A 14,053-nucleotide genomic window follows, 5' to 3' on the forward strand; every position below is an offset into this window, starting at 1 on the left:
TGATCCACCCGCCTCGGCCTCCCAAAGTGCTGGGATTACAGGCTTGAGCCACCGCGCCCCGCCCACTAATTTTTTTTTTTTAAGATTTGGGGTTAGGGAATGGACAGTACCGAAAGGAGATCACTTGAGGATTTTAGGCAGTCAATCCAATTTGATGGGCCACCAATACTTCTTCACCCTGAGAAATGGTGAAAGTATTTGAAAAGTGCCTAATATTTATGTAGTTTAAAGGATTAAAAAAACTTTCACAAGTTTACTTTGCTAACTAAAATTTTCTGTTTTTTAATGAAAACTCTAGGAAACAGCTAATCCAACAAAGGCAACCAATTTAGTCAGCTCATCTTGGAGAAAAACAGAAGGTAGTATGGCTCAGATGCCATGTAGAGAGATCAAAGTTTGAATTTTTGATCTGATCTTTCCTAGCTAAGTAGCCTTGGATAAATTATTTTCTTTCTCTAAACTGTAGCTTCATCTCTCTATAAAAGAGAGCTAACAATTGCTACTTTGCAGCATCTTTGTGAGAAATAAATAGGCATATATGTAAATTTCCTAGCACAGTGACTGGAACCCAATACCTACTCACTAAGCAGTAGTTCCCTTTAGAAATAGGTAGCAGTAGTAATGGCAACAGAATTAGTAGAACATTTATTCCAGTACCAAGAACATAGTAGGTGCTTAACTCATATGTGTTCCCTTTGTAGGCTTTCCTCATACCTGGGTGATGTTGGCTATATTTTACATTCTGTTCTTCAGGTAGTTACTAAATAAACACATACGTTCACTGAGGAATGCAATTTACTCCTTAATGGAGCCTCTCTTCTTCCCAAAAGCTAAAAATATATTTCAAAAGGTTCTCTATGATACAGACTAAAATACAATGACTAGGCATAAGGCTCAACCAAGAAAGACCATCTCACATCTCTCCAGTTCCCATACATGGGAACAGAAACCAGATCATACTGCTCAGGCAGAGCCAGAAGAAAAAAAGAGACATTATCTTGTGAACTTACCTATCTGTAAGCTACAAGACTGACAATTTCACAGTCAATAAGTCAAAAGTATTTGACTTATTGACTGTGAAATTGTAATAAATGGAGGGCAAGAAAGTTTCAGGGACATTTGACAATTGTTTTTCTTCTTCCCCACAAACAGGTCTGTAACTCTTCAGCATGAAGCAGCTATTATCCCATTTTATTTTGTCCTCATGTAGGACCAACCTTCCCACAGAACAGTCAGCTTATATTGAAGCATCATGAAGCAATTTTTCTACCACCAAAGTAAAAAATACATATACATATATTGATACCAGTAAGCTTTGATTTGTATTCCTAATATAAATTGAAAATGGCTGAACATATTTCTTATAAAATGCTTTTTTCCAGGTCTGAGATTTGGGATATTAAGTTCTTGTTGAGAGTTACGTGTTATAGCCTGTTCCTAAATGTAGCAGTTTACAGTATACAGCAAATGACAATGCAGTCTTAGGTAACCTTTCCCCTCTGGTACTATGACATAACTTGGGCATCATCATGTCTCAGGTGTAAATATCTATCAAACAAAAACAATTAAAAAAATCACACACTCCTAAGTGAGAGGCAAAAGTACAAGACTGATCTGTAAGGAATCGATCAGTCACAGAAAATCGATTTCACAGCAAAAGTGAAAATCGTACTTACTTGCATCCAGGAGGAGAGGAGGAAAGGAGTTATTTTTAATATGAGTTGAAAGAAAACACACCTAATACCTACTAAGCTTTTTCATATTATAACATGGAAAGCTATGCACTTAAACATCCTCTCTGAAATAATAGTAAGGAGAGCAGAGGAATAAAGAGACTAACAGATCTCCAAAAGCAACCTAACTACTGCATTTCTGTTATTCTTAACCTCTCTAGTCTAAATTAGTCTTGAATGATTAAAGGTCAATGCATGTTTATTTGGTGGGAAAGTCCAAATTCCTCAACCTGGTAATCGATATGGCACCCAGCTATTTCTGTAACATATTCAATTCAACAAATATTTATTAAGTGCAAGTATGTGCCAGGCTTTGTGTTAGGCTTAGCGGAAAACACAAAGATGAAAAAGGTGATTCTTCTCTTCTGGAGCTTTCCTGTGAATGTCTATCTGCTTAATGTCTGTGTCTGCTTGCATTATTCCCTCAACTGAAAGCTTATTCTCTTCTCTTTGCTTATCCAAACCTAGGCTTATCTCCAGCCACACTTCTATCAGCTTTTCCAGAACCACTGTTGTCCACAAAGCACTGCAGCTTCTTCCTTTAAATAGCAGTTCTTTTCTGTTTCTTTAATGATGTACTTGAACATTTAATACCTTAAATTGCTTTGCTTTTTATTTGTACTAAACATGTAATCCCAACTACATTACAAGTTCTTGAAGAATATAATGTGGTCTATATTTTTAAAAAACCTTTCCCTCCATGCCCATAACAGTATTATACAAGATATAATCAGCAAATTATAACTTGATTGCACAGATAGGTAAAATTGAAGATTGGGAGGCCATGAGTAGGGTAGCCCCTGGTTAGAAAGCTCCTAGCACTGAAGATTCAGTCTACAGAGACCCACCTCTAAAGAGGCTGAAAATAGACAGTAGATAGTGAGTGCAGGCAAACAGTGATAGACAAGTTAAAAAAATGAGAAGAGGAATCTAGAAGGAGATATTAAAAAACAGTCATGCATTGCTTAATGATGTAGATACCTTCTGAGAAATGAATCCTTGGGCAATTTTGTCATTGTGCAAAAATCACAGAATGTACTTACCCAAACCTAGCTGGTATAGTCTAATGTATACCTGGCTATAGGGTATAGTCCATTGCTCCTAGACTACAAACATATACAGCATGTTACTGTGCTGAATACTGTAGGCAATGGCAACACAATGGTAAATATTTGTGTAATTTGTTTAAACATATTTAAACATAGGGTACAGAAAAATATGGTATTATACTCTTACAGGACAACCTTCATATATGTGGGCCATCATTGACTTAAATGTCATTAGGTGGTGCATGACTGAATAAGAACACCTTGGTTAAAGAAAGATAGGAAGTCAGTAACAGAAACTGGGGAAGGACTGGGTGGATACTGACTCTTTGGAACGAGTTAGAAACACAGTTATCAGAACTTGAAGAGAAGGAAAGGGCCATTTGGGCAAAGTTTGGTCTCAATTCCCATCCCGACCTTAAACAGAGAATTTTAAGCACATTCCTAAGTAGCCTGATGCTCATTAAAACCCATCACCTTAAGGCTAGGCTCAATTCCACAGCCTGCAGGTTGAAAGTCAAATGGCTCTTGATGCTAGGAGAGAAGAATCTGGGCAAGGTCCACAATTTCGAAAGCTACAGTAAGTCCAAATATGTCAGACAGAACTCTATCAATCAGGGTTTATTCTGATGTGCTAGTTTATATGAAGCAGACATACATGCTGCTGAGGAAACAAGGACTGATTTTGCGGTTCCATCGGGAACATATGCTAGCTATTCTTGTCTTGGGTCTAATTTTCACAGTAGATAGTATTAATCTTTCATTGTTCAGTTGCTGTAGCAAGTTGGATAAGTACAGTCATTACTCAGTATCTGAGAGAGATTAGTTCCAGGACCCACCACAGATACACAAATCCTCAGATGCCCAAGTCCCTCATATAAAATGGCATAGTACTTTCATATAACCTATGCACATCCTCCCACATACCTGAAATCATCTCTAGATTACTTATGTTATCTAATACAATGTAAATACTATGTAAATAGTTGTTACAGTGCATTGTTTAGGAAATAATAACATGAAAAAAGTCTGTGCATGTTCAGTGCAGACACAACCAGCCATTTTTTTGTATGTGAATATTTTTGATCTGCAGTTGATTGAATCTACAGATGCAGAACTTGCAGATACAGACGGTACAGACAGCCGACTATATTTCTATGTGATTCAGTAATGACATAGTCAGGCATTTCTTCCCCAGGGTAGAGAACATTGAGTCAGAAAAGGAGATTTGTGTGTGTGTGTGTGTGTGTGTGTGTGTGTGTGTGTGTGTGTGGTGATTATTGACAGAGCCCAATGAGAAACCAGCTATCAGGCAAGGCTAGGTTCCTCACTAAAGAGAGGCTGGGTCTTTGATAGGGCTTTCTATCTTAAGCAACAATAAGCAGCAGGTTGAGTTCCTTTTATGGAGTATTAGGAGATGAAGTTATACAAGAATCTTGACATTTCACTATCTTGCCCCATCAGGACTATACATCACTTGGAGGGTTCAATGGAAATTGTTTTCTACCAACATTAAAAGTTATTTGGGAGCTTTTAAGACACAACAAATATATTTCTTTAAGAGAAGTTTATTTGCTTGTTTAAGAGAGCTGCACTTTATATATAGTGCTGATATAAACTGGTGCACAGCATCCTCTAAAACTGTTTATATCCACAGTAAAATACATTTTTGTGATACTCATACAACAGAGTTAGTCCAGAGCCCAGGGCTTCGTGGACTCTGCTTATATCCCAGCCTGTGTGACTGTTACTCATTTTTACCAGGTCTTGGGCATTCCTCATTACCCATCCTGGCCTCAGTCACCAGCCTGCTGGTTCCACAGAGACTCCATTGCCTATTCATTTCTTCGAGATGCCTGGACACCGTTTTAGGTGGCTATGGAAAGCTAGACCCATATGCCCACAGCATAGCTCTGGTTAGTGTTCCCTCTGATTTACCTGAGTCTTGTATTTTTATATGTATAATTTCTCATATTTTATTCCTGGTATGTTCTCTAGTAGTTGGATACCTTCTTGGGCAAGGCATGTCATCTCTGGTATAATTCCACAATAATTGTATTTATTTTGATGATTGCGTCATCCCTAACTGATAGTTATTACACTCTAGTTGCCTTAAAGGTGAAGGGTTTCAATTTTATAGCAGTAAAATAATAAAGTTTTAAAAATTGTCAACTTGAAACCATCTAGACCAACTTCCTCACTGACAGATAAGAAAATTTAGGGGAAGAAAATGACTTGCCAAGAATGGAACAACCAGAATTTAAGTCTTCTAGTCCTTAAGCAAATATCTGAAGGGGTGTCAAGTGAAGAAATGATAAGTTTTATTTGAGTCCAGAAGTTAGACTAGAACCAATAAATGGGTAGAAGTTACAAGGAAGTAGAGACAAATTTTAGTTATAAACTGTTAACAAAGAGCTAACTGAATTAGGATGAGCCTCTCAAGAAGTGGTCAGTATTCTGTCATCAGAATCTCAGAGCATTTGAACAGATGTAAAACAACTACTTGTCAGGGATATGAGACGTGATTTCTTGGCCTTAATTACAGATTTGATGACTTATCTCCTTTATTTCAAATCTGAGAAGCCAAGAGTTGCAGTGTGAAGCACTATATTTTGGTAGGCTTGAATTAATGATCCTTACATTAAGGTATAAGCAGTTATAGCATTTAAATCCCACCCCAGATCAGGCTACAGTTTGCCTCTGCTGCCTTGAGTGAGTCATGTATCATATAGTCAATCTTTTCTACCAGGAATAAGGATCTAGGGAGGGTAAGGGGAATAAAAAAAGCTTCAACACTTTTCAAGTGTATGGATCAAAGAATGAGCAGGATTTTTAAGAGAGAGCATTCATATTAAGTGGTGTGTTTTAAAGAAAAATAGCTATTGCAATCTCTCCTATTTGTCTTAAACAAAGAGCTTAAGCTAACAATAATAAAACTATCCTAAGGTATAAAACTTAGAAGCAATTGGAGGCACACACATACATCACACACACACACACACACACACACACACACACACACACAGAGAGAGAGAGAGAGAGAGAGAGAGAGAGAGAGAGAGAGAGGCAAATGAAGCTTCAGAAGGGTAAGTTCATCTTGGCTGTGTTCCAGTTCACAAATTCAGTATAAATCTATAAAATGCTTCTAAAGAAATCTGAGAGCAATAGTCCCAAAAGAGAGTATTCTTGATACACATATCTATTTCCATTCAAATCAATGCAAAGTTTTAATTCATGTAGGAATTAAAACCATTCCAGTTCTGATCCAGGCAGGGTCCAACAGTCTGGCCAAAGATAATCCCTTTCAAAGCTCATCCATAAATGGTAGGCTTATCTTTCACTATGCCCCAAATCAAAATGAGGTACAGCCTCCCAGTAAGGTTGGGACAGAGTAGTTGATGTGAAAATTGTTTTAAAGGTGTTAGAAGAATGTTTTCTTACTCAAACCATACAGCAAAACAGAAAAAGAAAATAAAAGTATCCCTTTAGAAACAGCAGGTATAAGAGAGAAAAGAAACTGGATGGAAAGAACATATTTAAAAAGCCAAGTCTCAACTATTGTTGCTGGGGGAAAGGAGAACAGAGATAAAGAGGAGGGAGCCTATCTGTGAAAAGTAATTGGGAAATACTACTGGAGAGATCTCCTCATGAAAACTCAGTTCAGCAAGTGGCGCAAGCACAACCTCTAAGCTATTACTCTCCTCTTCTAAAAAAAAAAAAAAAAAAAAAAAAAAAAAACAACCCTAAATGGAACCTATGGATAAATAGATCATCTTTCTGATATAAAATTCACTTTCACTCAGTGTTTTATGAAGATCCTAATAATAATCACAGATTTGGAAAGGATCTTAGATGAATTCAAACATAACACACCTCTTTTAAAAGATAAAGAAGCCCAGAGGTACTTGTTTTTAGTCATTTAGCAAAGGAACTTCAACTCAAATCTCCCATTTAACAGGCTAGAATTTCTAGTCTATAGGCAACCTTGAAATTAGGAGAGTTGGATTAAGAATTGCACTCTTGCCTAAGCAGAATAAGAAAAGGGGAAATGCCATAAAAAAAAAGTCCATAGAGTTCAACAGCTGTTCACCATTCTTAATTATATGGCGACAGACTCAACTAATCAAGCCCTCTCTTCCTTACATGTCCTACATAGGAGCTAACAAATTATGTATACTCAATACATGTTAAGACTTCAACTGCTTCAAAGTGTAACAAAACCTTAAACATGTTTCCTAAGTCCCCAGCACCAATGAATTTGTAGTTTTATAAATATCATGGTGAACAAGAAATGCTGTCTTGTCACATTCAAGCCAAATAACAGCTGGACTTTAAAAATAAAATTTTGAAGGCATTTGCCTTTTATATTTTTAATTTCTGTTTTCCTTGCCTATGGTTTTGTCATATGATTTTGATGAGTGGTTAATACACATGCACAGCTGCCTCTTTTGGTGACCTTTTCCTCACTGTCTCCAGGCTCAGGGCTACGAAGCATGTCTACAAGTTGCTTACTAAGTGATATTGTCATTTTCATGGCTGGCACATTTCCCTGGGAAGCCTGGTGGAAGCAGGGCCTCATCTTCTGGATTGGCTTACTTTAGTCACTTCAGAAGCCCCACAGGAGGATGGGGTAGAGTGGAGGGAGGGCATAGCCTCTTAAAATTGCTGTTTCAACGCCAGAAGAGACCTGTATGAACTGAGGGACAGGACATTCTGGGCTATAGGCACAGAACTAACCTATCAACTCAGCCTCCCTAAGGAGCTCTCACTCCGAGAGCACAAAGAAGTCCTGATCTTCTTAGCATTTTTCTCCACGGTAATTCTGTATGTACATATTTCCCTTTTAATCTCCTGTCTTTCCTCACTAGATCATATGTTTAAAGAGGTCAAGGACATCTCTGCTTTGTTTCCTGTCTTTTATTCTATGTCTAGTTTAGGGGCTGGCACATGGTAGTCACTCAAGAAATGTTGGATGGTTCTTTTTTTAGACCACAGGCTAAGTGAAGGAGCAAGTAATTTTTTTTTACTTATTCTGATACTCCAGTTTCTTCTTAATCTTACTGTTAAGGGAAATGTGAAGGAACAAAGTAGAGAAAGTATCATGTGTACCTGTTATCTACTCTGACTTTAATATGAACTGTAACTCCAGCAGACGTTGCAATCAGCTCACACTTGAACAGATGCCAGGAAATATCCTGAAGTCAGCAGAAGGCTGCTACCCATCCTAGAAGTCCTCACAGAAGCACTACACTTCAGTCAGTATTAGAACAGGTAACTTGACTCCATTCATGAACCCACAGTCCCCCAAAAGCACATGAGGTCTCAATGGCAACTCTGGGCAAGCGTCTGAAGGGAGGTTTTCACATGCTCCTTAAGCTCCTGGGCCACTACAGCCCTTCTACTATGACACTCATCAGGCACTGCTGCTATATGAGACAGAGTAACATGAGAGCTGGCGTATGGCATGACTTGCTATTTTTAGGGCAGAGGAAATGGGCCATACTGAGGAAGGTCACAAGGAGTTTGTTCAGAAAAACGAAGGGACCGCGTATTTCTGTATATACAGGGAGTGTAGTATGGCAGGCTGCTTGGAACAATCTCAGTTATACCCTTAATATGTGGTTCATAGCAAGTGATTTAATTATTCTCAGCCTCAGTTTTCTCACCTGTAAAATGGAAAAAGTAATACCTTCTTCATAATGTGTATAAGGATTAAATGAGTAAATATGGGTAAAAAGCCTAACACATCCTCCAGCAATTAAGTGCTTGGTAAAATGTTTGCTAAAAACAAAACAACCTGGAAAATTGATTTGAATCTAGACAATCTAGACATTGAATAGAATATCCAAAAATATTTCTATATAGTATGTTTCTCTAGAGTTAAATTTTTAACATTTTCCTTTTAAATAGTTAATAATTCTGACCATGATTTTTAACTTACCAAGCACATGATATCACTAACTAGATAATGACATTATTGAGAGATAACTGACTATATTTACACCCAATATGCAGTTAAGGAAGCAAGTGAAAAAGGATGAATGACAAATTTAGAAAAGCCTTTGACAGCACAGATAAGGTGATAGAGCTCTGTAACTATCAGTCTGTTGTGAAATAAACAGAGTGAATACTCCAAAGTAATGAAAATATTTATTTCATTACAAATGGTCAACAATTTAGGTACTCTACAGTGCAATCTCCCAATAAAATTGAGATGGGCCAGACCTGAAAAAACTTCCACACAGACTTTTACGCCAGCCACAGTCTCTGTGTTGCAGTCAGATGGTTAACTGCGCAAGTAACATCATTTGGATTTCCTGGCTCCTTAAGCAGAGGAACCTCACCTCTATCAGTGGAAAACCTGCACTTTTAAGTGCCCATGAAAATAATAGGCTGTTGATACACATTCTTCAAGGAAGACAGCAAGTATATTTCTGGTTTTGAGTCCTCTTCATGCCTCCCTTCCTACCTAACTTCCTCTTCCTCATTCCACTCCTTCCTTTCTCTTCCCTTCCCCTCCCTCCCTCCCTCCCTCCATCTCTACCCCATACACACATACACATCTTAATCAGAATTCATTTTAACACCTTGTCTCCCAAACTATCATCAAACATTAATCTTTCCTACTAGTATGAAAAATTAGCACTCTGAAAACTTTCTGAAGGCTTCCTAATGTCTAATACTACTCATCTAAGTGCTCATTCCAGGGATTTCTGGGCTGCCTGGGATGGCCCCAGGCTCTCAGTAGAAGCCATGCCCAGTTTAGACACTGCTATGAAGTGTCTTCATGCGTTTTCAAGGGATTAGGGTCCTGGAGGAAACCCTGCCAGTAAAAGGGATACTAGTGAGATTCTTCCCCTTAAGCTAAAGAAGGACTTTAGCTGAGACCTGAGATGGGCAAAGTATCATGTTACTCTGAAGAGAACAAATTAATCTTCCCTGACTGGTGGGACAGATTCTGCCAAAAGAACAGCTAACGGGAAAACCAGTCTCTACTCGATGATGACACAGTAAATAACCAGGCAACATTACTACTGAATTGCTGACCTAACCCGTAAATTGTACCCAGACTCTGGGGAGCAATTTCTGCTGATGTGCTGCTTGTGTATTTAAAACAAACAAACAAAAAGGGAAGAGAAGTGAACAGGCATTGATATTGGTGCGGGTAGACATTCTGAGAGTAAGGCTGGTCTTTCCACCCAGACTTTTGAGAGACTTTAGCAATGGTTAGTGCATAGGCACAAACTGGGCCTTCCCCAGACAACTATTAAGTTTATGCTAAAACTGCTGCAAACTATCATTTAATCCCCAAAATAAAACTACCGTACCTGGGAAACACTTGATTTAGATATGCTAAATACTCTGATTTGATCATTCCACAATGTATATGTGTATAAAAATCACTTTATATCCCATAAATACATACAATTATTTCTTGTCAATGAACAATAAAATAATGTTTAAAAGCCCCCCTTTGTATACTTTCCCTTTTTAAACACAAATTCAGTGAGGTGGCTGAAACACAGAATTCTGCTGTTCATTGAAATGTAGAGGATCCTTTTATTTTAAAACTTTAATGGTATCTTGAAGTACTTGGATTGCTAAGTATTTAGTAATGTAATATCTAACTGCTTCTTAAAGTCTTCCACTATAATGCATAACATAACATACATACATAGTTAAAGAGTAACATTTCCTCTGCTTTGCCTAAAAAATTCTAGCTGATGACTCCTACAAAAAACTATAAAGATCCTATGTCTAGCTCAGACACACCTTTGAAAACATATGGAGCAGCAGAAAAGAGCTAGGAAAAAGCCACTCACCCTCTGCATCTTCCGGCCGAGTGAGATCGATGACACCTGGGCCCAGTTTTCCATCTTCATTTGACTTTCCTGTTAACTGGGGCCCCAAATTCTCAAAGCGTGTTCTTTCCTAGAGGAACAAATAATTAGAGGCTTATTCCAGTTTCCAAACAGCCACTATTTCCTTCCAGTTTCTGTCTTGCTTAATGGGCAAAAGTTGAATGCACAAATATCATTTCTGCCCAACTTGGACCAATTTTCATCTTTCAGGAAAATTCCACTGAAAGCCAATTGTGACATGGACACAGCACTGACAGCATCTAAACCATAGTGCCTGTAAGGAAAGGAAACCAGTGACAGGGAACCTGCCAGAGCTGCTCTGCATATCTTCTCTCTGTTGGGTTTGCTCCAGTAATCTAAAAAGAATGCAACAGAGGGGGTTGAGCCAACAATGCCAAAACTGGAAAGAGCAGTTCCTATTAAAATATACTGCTAAATTTAATGGGAGAGGAATTTTCCCATTTAGAGATCATAGTTTGCATTGGTATTCCTGTGGAAATACAAGTCAGAATTTTATGTACAACGGTTTCAAAAACAAGTATTTCAAAGCAGGGCAACTAGATGATGACTGATATTACTATTTTGTCTCAGAATTTCAACTGTGATTTTTCTGGGAAGAGAAAAGGAGGACATCACTCCTAGCCAGCCATGGAGCCAGGAAAATTAAACACCCCTGCTGCTTTAGGAGGAAAACCCAGAGATGTTTTACTTGTTCACCAGTTCTTCTAGGAGCAGGAGTCGTAGGCATCACAGTGAACACTCCCTCTGCAGCTTTCTGGATCAGTAGCAGAGGGGCTCATTGACCATCATTAATATGGTGTTCTTGTCTGCAGAAGCACAGTGCATGTCCCCCTCTCGTCTCCTCACTACTCTCCTGACTCAAACTTGGCTTTGTGTTGTGCTTATGAATGAATGAAACCTTGTTGTTCATTACTATGAAACAATATTAAATGTCATGTCAGCTTGAATTTACAGACATGAAATAGCAGCTTCTAGCTCCGGGAATGGTTTCTGCATGGTATACTTAATGCATTATGCAGCAGTAGAGTGCTGATTGCTGTTCAGCCTATTGTTCAATGACCTAGTTCTGTACTGAGCATGTTCGGCATTAGATGGAAACACTCTGAGTGTTCTCTTCTGTAAGATGTTTAGAAACTTGGAAATATTCTTAAAGAGCAAACATACAATTACTTGATAGAGGCTGTGCTTCATTTGTACAGCCTCACTACATTTGTGCTTTCTAATGTGATTATTTTTGAATATCATTATATTTCTATAATTAATTCCCATCAGTCAAATTGTGCAGGAAGTCTTCCAGTTCCCCTTCATCATGGAATATGTTGAAATCTGTTTTAGAAGAAAACACAGCATAAACCTTGCTTTAATCTACACCATTTCTATGAAAGATTTGCAACAAAAATTATAATCATGAATTTCCCTAACTGGGTAATATTCACTAGTTTAAATAGCAGTATGTGGGAAAACCTGTGAAATACGACACATAAAAAACAGAATGAAAATAAAAACCAAATTAAGTACAGTTTCCTAATATCTTCTAATGCGAAAACACGGTGCACAAGAACAAATTAACCCAGATGCAGAACACAACAAAAAGCAACTATAAGCCTTGTGGGAGCTTCACACATAGTCAGGGAAAGGACAGCTGCTTTTAATCAGCCAATTTCTATTTTTGAGTAGCACTTTGGTTGTCATGATGTAAAAAGAAAAGAATTAAAGTGAAGATGAGTAGTACCAGGGAAAGCAAAATATTCAACCTTTGTTTTATCACATTGTTTCGCATTTCAAATATTTGCATGTGAATGCTTTCCCTATGTTAAATGCAAAAGGAGTTTTGATGTGACACCTGCAATCTTCTTGGAAGAACAACCTTTAACTGTATTTTCATAGGGGGAAAACAACTTTCTCTGAAAATCAACAGACCGTGCTACCTATCAATATGCATATTTCAAGTATCTTTCTAGTCATTCATTCTCTTTGATTTTACTGGAAAATATTCTCAGTAAAAAAAAATAATAAAGTTCCTGAAAGAATATCAATATTTTGACAAGGAAGTAGAAGAGGGAAAATTACATGCCATGGTTTGTAAAATCCTAAGACAACAAAGCTTACATGATGATAATATCTTTTCTTTTATAAAAATTGAAGTGCTCTCACAATTCAGTAGTATCAGCTTGTTTTTAATCATAACAAAAAACATTCAGAACATTCAACAACACATTCACAGTGTCTTTGAAGTCATACATTTTTCTGACTTCATTGAAAAAAAAATCTTCTAGAGAGATACTTTCCTTTAAAATATCAATATTTTGACAGTAGAAGTCAAGGAAGAATATCCAATAAAACACTTCTTAAATAGGAAGAAAATAAATCAATTATAGAAATTGTTTTGGGCAGTGGGTTGCATTTTAAATTTGATAATATTAAGCACTTGTGTTTGAGATTAAAGAAGGACCCTGCAAAGCCATGCCCTTTCATATAAATTTCCACCTATTCTCCCAGAAGATTTCCTTCTTTTCTTCAAAGAATAGCTCAGAATATTTATTTGCCAGCCACATAACTATAAGATAAGAGGGCCTGATGTCTACAAGTTACGTCTGGGCAGCTGAGCTAAGCAAAGATTTTACCGGTGAGGTCCAACATGAGCCTAGTAAATACAGGATGTGGACATGGGCACAGAAAGAAGTATAAAGATAACTTCAGTTCCAACAAGCTTAAACTTCTGCCATTATGCCCCTATATAGAACAAATATAGGCTGTGTGTGGCAAGTTCTCAAGTCCAAATTTCCACACACTTGAACTAGCTGTCACCATGTACATAGCTCCCAAGTAAGATACGTTGGAGATATAAGCAAAATACCTCAATGCTAATTTAATCCCACCCCTCCAGGAAAACTGCCTATGTTGACAGTGGATTTTACATGCAGCAATGTGATCAGACACTTACTTATGCATTGTCAGTCACAAACATGCAGGCAACATAAAAGTTATTGAAAAAAATTAAAGTCAGCTCTGCTGTGTTGTAGGACTGTTGGTTCTCTAAGTGCTTTGAAATTATGATATATGAGGTAGATGTTGCATATTAAATAAATATATTTAATGATAAAGCCCCCTTTAGTGAGAGCTGATGAATGTTAAATGTTACAAGCCACAAGACGGTAGTATCCATCATCTTCATATATTATCAGAGTCAATGACGGGGCAGCCTCACTGATGACAGATAGACTGCTGGATTATTATCCCTTATTTCCAGAGTTACTGAACAAACCATTCAACTCTTTGGGCATTATTTTTAACTTTGTATTAAATTAGCAACTTTTCCCTCCCTACCATGGCAAGATTGATCAATTTTGTTTATGCATGGGTGGAGAGAGAGAATGAATTGGGGTATCTA

At 37.6% G+C, this 14,053-nt stretch overlaps 1 protein-coding gene across 24 annotated transcripts in view; it reads right to left on the reverse strand.

Moving 5' to 3' along the window:
* Positions 1–14,053, reverse strand: part of SOX6 (SRY-box transcription factor 6) — a 655,463-nt gene that overhangs the window by 37,561 nt on the left and 603,849 nt on the right. For all 24 annotated transcript variants that reach the window (XM_032241027.1, XM_032241046.1, XM_032241032.1 and 21 more), the window contains one exon: positions 10,603–10,711. In XM_032241027.1, coding sequence (XP_032096918.1) covers positions 10,603–10,711 — 109 coding nt within the window. The remainder of the gene's footprint in view (positions 1–10,602; positions 10,712–14,053) is intronic.

Source organism: Sapajus apella, unplaced genomic scaffold (genome assembly GCF_009761245.1).
Source record: "Sapajus apella isolate SASKATOON/1434 unplaced genomic scaffold, GSC_monkey_1.0 scaffold47, whole genome shotgun sequence".
Taxonomy (NCBI): Eukaryota; Metazoa; Chordata; class Mammalia; order Primates; family Cebidae; genus Sapajus; species Sapajus apella.